Below are 9,986 nucleotides of genomic sequence, written 5' to 3'. Positions count from 1 at the left end.
TTAAAAAATCAATTTTATAGTAAAAGAAATAAACGAGTCTTGGGTCTCATCAAAACCATATAGCTTTTAAATCGGGTTATAACATCTCATTTATTTGTGAAACAAATTATCACCAAATCATAAGTATATTATTAACTTTCATACGATAAAATAATATAAATTCAAAAAATAAATAAATATTAGAACAAATAATATAAAACAACCCCCGTAATACGGGGAATAAAAACTAGCTATTTATATATTTAACAACTTTTTTGAAAGGACTTACCAGACGAGCAAGATCTTTTATAACCGTGCCCTTATAATTGTACTGTGAACCATGGCTCGGGCACACGAATCTCTTCTCAACCGTGTTCTATGGCACAATACACCCTAGATGGCTGCATACTAATTAATCCCATATGTTGCAAGATTTGTGTCGGTTCCAACCATAAGGCTATATGTAGTGGGCGAATTGAGGAGCAAAGAGGGCGATAAAAAGGTGGAACACCGCCCCCAAGCGATATTAGGCCGATTTGTGTGTGTATGGGGGGGGCTAGTTGTTGTCGATGGATTTGTTTGTTGGTTTAATAATAATAATAATAATAATAATAATAATAATAATAATAATAATAATAATAATAATATGTGTGTGTAATATATATGTATATATAGGGTTACAACACCATTACACCCCTAAAATAAAAACCCACTTTTTGCTTACTGGGCGTCACATGACTCAAATCGCCTCATTTTGTAGCTCATCCACTACACATAGCCTAAGTTATGTAGGATTTCCCTATAAGTTTAACGCACAAAATCACATACAAATGAAACATCTATACTATTTAATAAATAAAGCTTTATAAATGTCACATGTCATCACTATATTAATCCTTACAAAAGTCTCCACCCCCCCCCCCCCTCATATTAAATACATTTCTCTTTTTAATATTCCATTTTCAATTTTTAATAATTCAATCTGAATATAAAAGAATTAAGACCATCATAAATATGTTAATTTGTTTAATATAAAATATATTGCATTAGTTATTAATATTAGATTTTTGTAAGTAACCAATACGAAACGGGTGGGTTTCTTTAACGGTTAAAATATCAAACATTGTTCATGTCAAAACAGTTTAAAAGTAGAATGAGTTTTGGTCCACGAGTTGGTTTAAAAAAGTAGCTCATTTACAACTAAGTTTTGATATATAAAATAACAAAGACATAATTTCTGATTTATGAACTGTTAACAGCTTTTTATTTCCAAATTTGGTATGGGTAATTTTTTTACCGTATAATATATCTTTATATATGTGATACATTTTTTTTATTTCACATTATGTTATTATTTAAAAAAATATTTATTCTATCGTATGCTACATGGGTAACTAACCTAATCAGATATATAAGCCTTTGTTGAGGTGGCAATTACATAAGATTGGTTCACCCTCCTTAATGGAAACACATTAATCTTAAGAAAACCTACCAAACCAAACATTTTTATACAAAAAAACTCCAAAAAAAAACATTTAGACCCAAACAATTTATCGATCATGTAACTTACATCTTTATACGTTTATTGATCACAAATTATATGAAACACTAAATAACATGCCTTTTGAGTGTCAAGTACATTACTTTTTTGCAACAACGTTATTAAAACAAAATCATTTTTATGTAACAAAATTAGAGTAATATATATCATAGGTGTACAAAAAAAGCGGTTTTAGGCAAACCGAATCAAACCGGTTTGGGTTTAAAACCGGTTTCATCCAAACCGGTTCACAAACCGACCCAAACCTTCAATTTCAGGACCGGTTCCCCTTAAAATCTACCCAACCGGTTAGAACCGATTTATAAACCGAACCGAACTGACATGGCCGGCCTATCTTACTTCTACGGTTTATAAACCGAACCGGTTTGAGTCAAAGAGGTTTTGTACACCTCTAATATATACATTCCCAGGCCACCACACCTATATACCATTACCTTGATAAATAAAGTGACTTTTAACCCGGTCGGCCCATTTGATCCATTCAAGTTTATTTTTTGTTTCATTGCCATGACGGGTCAAATGAATAAATAAATATTAAATAGATACAACACATGCAGAGAAAAAAATAAATAAATAAACGTTCCATCTTTTAACAAAACTAACAAATATTTGGCTCACTAAAATCAAAATATTTGTATAAAAGTGTGGTTAAAGTATCATGTTGACTTATTGACCTTTATGGTCCATGAAAATCACAATATTTTATCAAAATATGGTTAAAGTACCATGTTGACTTATTTAGAGGATCATGTTGACTTGCATCAACAGCATAAATCATAAGTTGATTTATAAGAGGCAAACACATGATTCAAATCCAAAAATAATTTTTTTTTCAAGTTGAAACAATAATCCTGAATTCTACATATTAAAGATCACCAGAATATCAATAATAATATCAGGACTCAAAACTATGATGTCATTTGATTATATTTCTCTTCCTTTTGCATCTGATTTAATTTTCCAATTATGGGATGATCTTGGTCCGGTCGCAATGCCATCATAGTATTTGGAATCAAGCTTTTTGTTGTTCCAATATTTCACAAATTTTGTAAAGAGTTTACGTGCAGACTCTGAAGACAGATCAGAGAAGAAAGTGCCTCTCTCATCTTTTAGCCAAGTAGCAAATTCATTGTTCTTTAAGAAATAATCGGCATCCGAAATCTCCTTAAAATTAGATATCTGAACAAACAACAGACAAAACGATATATTTTCCCCGTTACTTATAAAAAGTCAAATCGATAAAACTAAATATTAATAGAATAGGAAAAAAAACATGTCAAATGGGTCGAATTCGAAATCAAAAGTAGTTCAAAGTTTGTAACAATTATACCTAACACAATTATTTATGAAAAAAGTCTTTATAAAACTGGGTAAAAAAATTATTTCAGACAACCGTTGCCCGATCCATATAGAAATTACCCGTTCTTGTGATGATAAACAGAATCTTGAAATCAAAAGTTTGAACAAGACTAACCTCACGACAGTCACGCTTATGGTGTTTATGTCTGTGCTTGTACTTTTCCTCTGGCTTCCCTTCTGAATTAATATTACGTTTAAGAAACACTAATCAGCTAGTAATTAATTTTGAACTATGGATCTTCGTTTTCAAAAAAGCACGGGGCGTTAGGTCTCAAAAGCCAAAGCGTAATATGTATTTATATATGAGGCTCCTACATAAGCTAAGTTTGCCCACAGATGTGCATGAGCCGCTGCCTCAAGGCCCTGTGGCGTTTCCAAATCGCCTCACGCCTCATACACACTTTTTCAAACCAAGTTATCGAGTTCATATATATATATATATATATATATATACACAAAAAATAAGGCATTCATGTAATGGACATAAAAAACAGTAAAAAATGGGTGGTTGTTTCTCATGAAATGGGTCAGAGTTGGTTGACTAAGACAACCCTTTCTAACGAAACAAATCAGAATGAGTTGGTACTAGTATTTGTCAAATGGGTCAATATGTGGCGTAACTGCTGCAGGGAGGCGCGTAACCAGCATTAAACACATAACCAACGCTGGTTACTCGTGCAAAACACTAAGTTAAGCACATACCCAGGGCCGGTTTGGGCCTGTGCAACTGCAGACTGTGCAGCCGCACAAGGCCCATAACTGGTAGGGGCCCATCAGATAATAGATAACAGCTTAGCCCAGTCCAACAGTTTATAAACAAACCCACATAAAACTTTTATTTTAGGCCTGGCCCAAAAAATTGTAAACCCAAAACACACCCTGATCTGGTGTCGGTGGCCGAACAAAGATCAACAGTTTCCAAAAAATAAGAAAGTTGGCGTCGTTTCCATAAATCATCAAGTTATTTATATTTTAATCAATCTTTTCAAAACTCAATAATGCATGGCTTTTAATTTTATATACTAGTGATCATTCGCTTATGTATTTGGGTCATAATAACAAATTTCTTTGAGTTATTTTGTTTGAGCTTTAGCTTAATGTCGCGAGACGTGATGCGCTATGCACCATAACTTGTTTTTAGTAAAAGCATCGGAGCGCATCACACAATTTAAAACCAAAAACCGGGGCCCATTTATTTTCTCGCACACCGAGTACCAAAATGCATACGCATTCTCGGGGACGGCCCTGCACATTCCAGTACCAAAATGCGCATACCGAGCATTTAAACACACGCAACCGGTGCCAAAAAAACCTGTTCCAACCAGAACAGGATCTAACCCGAAACCAAATTAACACTTTCCCAAATTCAAACCCTAACCCGTGACCCGTTTGTGGGTCCTAACTAACCACAGGTTTAGGATTAAGGCAACGAATTGTTGGCGGAATAATAATAATAATAATAATAATAATAATGAGAAAGCTACAAATTGTTTAATTACATAAACCTAAACCTAAAGCTAAAGGACGGATATGTTTAGTTACCCTGAGTAGTAGTAGTAGATGATTTGTGCTTCTTACGAGTCTTATTTGTTTCTGTAGAAGAAGTTTTATGCCTTTTGTTCATCTCTTCTTCTTCATCTAGACAGAGAGAGTGAATTAGATTAATATTTGAACTGAATAATAACCTCCTAAGCATGTATGTATGTATGTATGAGAAAGAGAAGATAAATATTAAATAACAAGGTACCTCCTTCTGGAGACGGAGATCTCTTCTTTTTCGACCTCCGATCGCCTCCCATTCACTCCCATTCACTCGTTCGCCCAAAACTAATCGCAGCACAACTGCCTTTTATTCTTATTCGTCTCACTAAACCCGCATAAAACCACCCGTGTAATATACGAGTAGTTTTTAAAAATACAATATTTAATAAATAATCGAGATACAAGAAACAATAAACTCGTTAAACACTATTAATACAGTCGTTGTACAATAGTCTTTAAAACAGTTTTAAGGTAAAAGATAATTATAAATGTCAAATGTTTGAAAAAAAATATAAAGTAATTATTAAATTAACAATTTTGAAGCATAAATTTCAAGAATTGTAACTATAATTTTACTAGTATAAAGTTGTTAAAAATGATAAGATTTAATGTAGGAGTGACAAAACTTGTAGTCTTTTATTAAAGAGTATAGTAATAATAATAAACAAAAATTTCGGAATTAGGGCGTTCAAAAATGGACATTCGGAGTTTCAGATATCCGAGCATTTCGGATAGTGGATTTCACTATAAGAATTCATAGGATATCCGAAATTTGAAAAAAAAATGTTCCAAATTAAAATTTGTTAGTGCATTGTTTTGGTCGTCTCGGTCTTTGTATTTATTGTAATTTATTTATATTAATGTAAAAGGGCATTTTGGTCTTTCACCAGTCCATACGTTATGTATATGTGTTCATTCATTAAGGATGTTTAACGAATGAACTCATACGTTACGCTAAATGGCCATTCTTTAAGGATGTTTAACGAATGAGCCCAATCGTTATGGAATGTTAACGAATGAGATATAACGAATGAGTCATTCGCTATACTGTTAAGTTAATGTAGGGATTGAAGATGAATGAGTTCCATTCGTTATGACATGTATAACGAATATACTCCGTCTTCTATATATAGATGTATCCTGAATGCTTCACTCACCTTTAACAAATCAAGAACTAGATTTGCATGTATAATGATATGAATTGATTATTGATTCGTATATGTTCAATCAAGCTCTCTCAAGTGGTATCAGAGCTGAGCGTTCGATTGTTAAGGTGATTTAATTGTTAATTAAGATTAATTAGTGAGAATTCATTGAGTAATTGTACTACTTTGTGTTCTGAAACTGTGACTACTGATTTTGATTCAAATATTGCTAAGTAATGGATATTTGAGATCTAATCGATTATAATCCAGTTCGTAATCAGATTCACAAGGTTCGTGCTGGTTTAATTGTGTTATTGTTGATTAATTGAGAAAGAATTGGTAATGTATAAAACATAGGTTTCTATTTGAGGTTTAAACGAATTTCGGACAAGTTTGGTTCAGATTTGAAGTTTTCGATGTGTTAGGGTTTGTTCGCAGGGGATTTTACGAGTTGATTAAGCTATAATTTGTTAAAATTGGTAGTGATACAGACGATTAATCCATTGGTACTTGTTGTTTGGATTCAAGTCTTGATCTGAAAGTTGAAGATCTGGAAATTGTGTTTGAAGAGTTGAAGCTTCCATTTGTTATATTGTAGCTGTTATTCGTTATCAAACCATAACCGTCTAACACAATTCAGGTGTTATATGACCGTATAGCTCTATACGAGCCGTATAAGAAAGAAAAATGATGTGTGGGGATCATAGGTGGTATGGAAGGATCCCATGCCTAATAAAAAACATAATGATATGTGACAACTAAACTCAAATAACAATAAAAGTTTACATAAAGAAATCATAGAAAGTGTGTTTGTTGGAATCTTTGAAACATCAAGGGCGATACGATTCGTACGACATTCATGAGCACTATTACTAGTTTATTAGCTGCTTCAATTGTTGTTGTTCTTCTATCACTCCTAATCTCACTATACATCCACAACACCCAACATAGTTACTTAATCTATCACTTTAATTTCTCATTTTCGATTCATTATAATTATATATCAACAATATATAATTAATTATACTTCAGGAATCGTTGCTGACGTATTTGTAAAAGCCATTATGCCGATAAACATTTTTCAAACTCAATCTCAAACATGCTCTTAGAATACATGTATGAATATAAATATAAATACGGTGAAGATGAATATATATAGACATTGTCAAGAAACTAAATTTGTTCAAATGTTATTGCGATAAACACCATAATGCACCACCTACAAATCTGAAAATGATGAATCTTATGAACATTCTTAAATCAGATTGGATGAAACCCTAGAAAATATATCGAACCAAAAAAAAAAAGAAAAAAAAACTAGAAAATTATTATATACGTGATAGCCGAAAATCCAGAGTCTTGTGTCATATAATTGAATCTCATGGGCCAGACCTTGAGAGGCCCAAACGTGTGGTTAAAGTATTTGGTTCACTAAAATCTGAATATTTGTATAAAAGTGTGGATAAAGTATCATGTTGACTTATTGGCCTTTATGGTCCATGAAAATCACAATATTTTTATTAAAACCTGGTTAAAGTACCATGTTGACTTATTTACAGGATCATGTTGACTTGTATCAACAACATAAATCATAAATTGATGATATATAAGAGGCAAACACATAATTCAAATCCGAAATAAATTTTTCGAACCGTACCAAAAACAGTGAATAAACAAAGATCTCCACTTAAGACTATTTGTTTTCATTGGTCCTCCGTAAAAAAAAAACTTAATGACGTTAAGTTTTTTCCAAATTTCAAACTATACCGTGAAGCATAGCAGTAGTAGTCTACGGTGACTTATAACTCACTTAAGATACCATCTCTTGCTTCCAATAACGCAGCTGCATACATATCCCCCGACATGCTGACATCTTTAAACTCAACGTGGTCTTCCACCATAGGTTCCGGTTCCTGTTCCTGTTCCTGTTCCTGTTCCTGCTTCAAACTAATGCAAGTATGCAACAGTGTGGTTATAAAACACACACATGATCCATATAAAATGCAATTTATAAAACACACACATGATCCATTTGTATTTTCAAAAGGATATTCAATACAAGTTAAAAGGTATATAATTGTATTTTTGAGTAATAAGCTGAAATTTAATATAGGAGTTTAGGCTCATCAAATTAAGAAAACCAATAAACAAATAGAAGATGATCAAAACGTTACTGACATGATATATGGCAGGGGTGTGCATAAAACTAAATTAACCGACCCATGATCAAATTAACCAATGAAACTGAACCATACCATAAACTCGTAGGTCAGTTTAATGATTTATAAAAAACCAATGGGTCGGTTATGGTTAACAAGGTTTCCATACCCGCTAAACCAAACCGATTACACACACACATGTGTGTGTGTATTTTAATGTTATGTAATATAATACTATAAATAAATGATTAATATCAAAAAATTTTGCATTGTAAAAATTTTAAGCCCAAACTTGTAGGCTCAATCATCCTATTTTGAGCTATTTTTAGTTGGGTCTAAGTTCCCGATTAATCGACCCACTATAACTTTCAAAATCAATTAACCGAACCTGCCATAACCGATTGGTTATTTGTGGTTATCCATTAACCGACATCTCGGTTATGGTTTTGGGCCAAATTTGACCCATGCACAGTTGCACACCCGTTATTCCTTCATTAGGCTTTATCCTTCTAAATTGCATTAAGTACGAGAATGCAACGATTATAGGATTCAAAATTACTTTCTTTTGAAATAAACAGTTAAACTAAACTAATAGATCTTACCATATATTCATCAAATATTATTATTAGCCATAACTAGCAAACAGATCTTAACAATAAATTTATCATTTAAAAGCCTATTTGTTCTTACTTCTTTTTCCGCGTCAACTTCATGATGCGGCGGATATCATACGGGAAATTAAACGCATTATAATCAGCCCCAACTTTCCTGTAAGCCGCTACATCGTGAACCATAGCAGCAAGCTCCGGTGTCTCATATCTCCCCAGATATACAGTATCTTTCAATGCCAAAAATGTAGCTACATACATATTATGCAAAGCAGTGACACCTTTATACTCAACATTGTGTACCACCTCACGGCTTTGTTCCTGTTTGAAGCTGATGCAACAGTGTGGTTGGTTATATAGGGTCATTGTAGCAATGAAGGCTATGATAAAAGACATTCAATACAATTTATAGCATATAATTGTATTTTTGAGTAATAAGCTGAAATTTTATATAGGAGTTTAAGCTCGCTCATTAAACAAATTAAGCTGATCAAACAAGTGTTGTGCATAGGGCTAGCAATTTATACACGAGACACGAATACACGACACGTACCTACACGACTTTAACATGTAACAGCTAAGGCCTTAACATGTTTCGTGTACTAAATAGGCAAACGCGAATTTACATGTTGATTTTCGTGTCTAAACAGGTAAAATACATGTTTACATGTTAAGTACATGTGTGTCTAAACAGGTAAAATACATGTTTACCTGTTAAGTACCTGGTTAGATTTTTATAATTAAATATATATATAATTATAACTTATCTTAAACCCTAAATTTCAAAAACATTCTCACTCTCTGTTTCTCAACCGTCATTATTCACCACTCATGAATATTCCCTCTTCGGCGTTTGTTTCACTAAACATGTGTTTCTAAATAGCTATTATCGTGAGTTTTCGTGTCGTATACAGGTATACACATTTCGTGTTCGTGTCTTATCGTGTACGGGTATACACGATATACCAGCCCTAGTTGTGCATGATTGAAACGAGCAAAATAATGAACATACCGGAAAGTAAATATTATTTAAAAGCCTATTTGTTCTACGGTTCTACCTCGTCTTTTTCCGGGTCAGAAGCATGATGTCTCGGATCCTACCCGGAAAATTAAAGGCGTCATAATCCGCCTTGTAAATCCTGTAAGCCGCTACATCGTGAACAAAAGCAGCCTCCTCAGGTGTCTTAAAACTCCCGAGCCTTATGATATTATTATTGTTATTATTATTATAACTTGGTGCTAATAAGGTAGCTTCATACATACCCATCGACATGCTAACACCTTTATACTCAACAACCAAAGGCTCATCTTCTTCTGACATCATCATTGATTATCGATAGGGTAGATATTAGATAATCTAACGTAGATTAACAAGGTATATATAATTATATATTATTGATCAAATGGTGGGAATAAAAAAACAACAGATCCTAGAGAATAGGAACTAAAAACATATAATAGGAAGATTGGTATTGCTTATTTTTTCTTTTATATTCAATATAATTTTTAGTGGATAAAAATCTTATATTCAAGTTCCACAATCAATAAAGATTAAGAAAACAATTCACAATTAAAAAAGAAATATTATGCCGAAGTCATAATATAATTACCTTTAAACTTTTAACCATTTTAG

The 9,986-nt window shown here is 32.7% G+C and overlaps 1 protein-coding gene across 1 annotated transcript; it reads right to left on the bottom strand.

The window, feature by feature from the left end:
- Positions 1-2,358: 2,358 nt before the first annotated feature.
- Positions 2,359-4,698, bottom strand: LOC143608985 (uncharacterized). The gene is made up of 4 exons (XM_077083868.1): positions 4,647-4,698; positions 4,442-4,537; positions 3,015-3,076; positions 2,359-2,719 (listed from the first exon to the last, which is right to left on the bottom strand). The coding sequence occupies exons 1-4, from the start codon at positions 4,696-4,698 to the stop codon at positions 2,465-2,467; spliced, it is 465 nt and encodes a 154-aa protein (XP_076939983.1). The 3' UTR covers positions 2,359-2,464.
- Between the last annotated feature and the right edge of the window lie 5,288 nt (positions 4,699-9,986).

This window comes from Bidens hawaiensis, unplaced genomic scaffold (genome assembly GCF_021521415.1).
Source record: "Bidens hawaiensis isolate Kalapana, Puna unplaced genomic scaffold, B.hawaiensis_p1.1 tig00419464_1, whole genome shotgun sequence".
Classification (NCBI taxonomy): Eukaryota; Viridiplantae; Streptophyta; class Magnoliopsida; order Asterales; family Asteraceae; genus Bidens; species Bidens hawaiensis.
The sequence above is the reverse complement of the archived record's forward strand: the minus strand, read 5'-3'. Positions and strand labels throughout refer to the sequence as shown.

Bases quoted from the DNA above. Each gene is read 5' to 3' on its own strand.
- LOC143608985 (XM_077083868.1), bottom strand. From the start codon at position 4,698: ATGGGAGGCGATCGGAGGTCGAAAAAGAAGAGATCTCCGTCTCCAGAA. The intron at 4,538-4,646 runs GTACCTTGTTAT...CTCTCTGTCTAG, and splicing joins ATCTCCGTCTCCAGAAGGAG to ATGAAGAAGAAGAGATGAAC. The intron at 2,720-3,014 runs GTTAGTCTTGTT...TTGTTTGTTCAG, and splicing joins ATAAGCGTGACTGTCGTGAG to ATATCTAATTTTAAGGAGAT.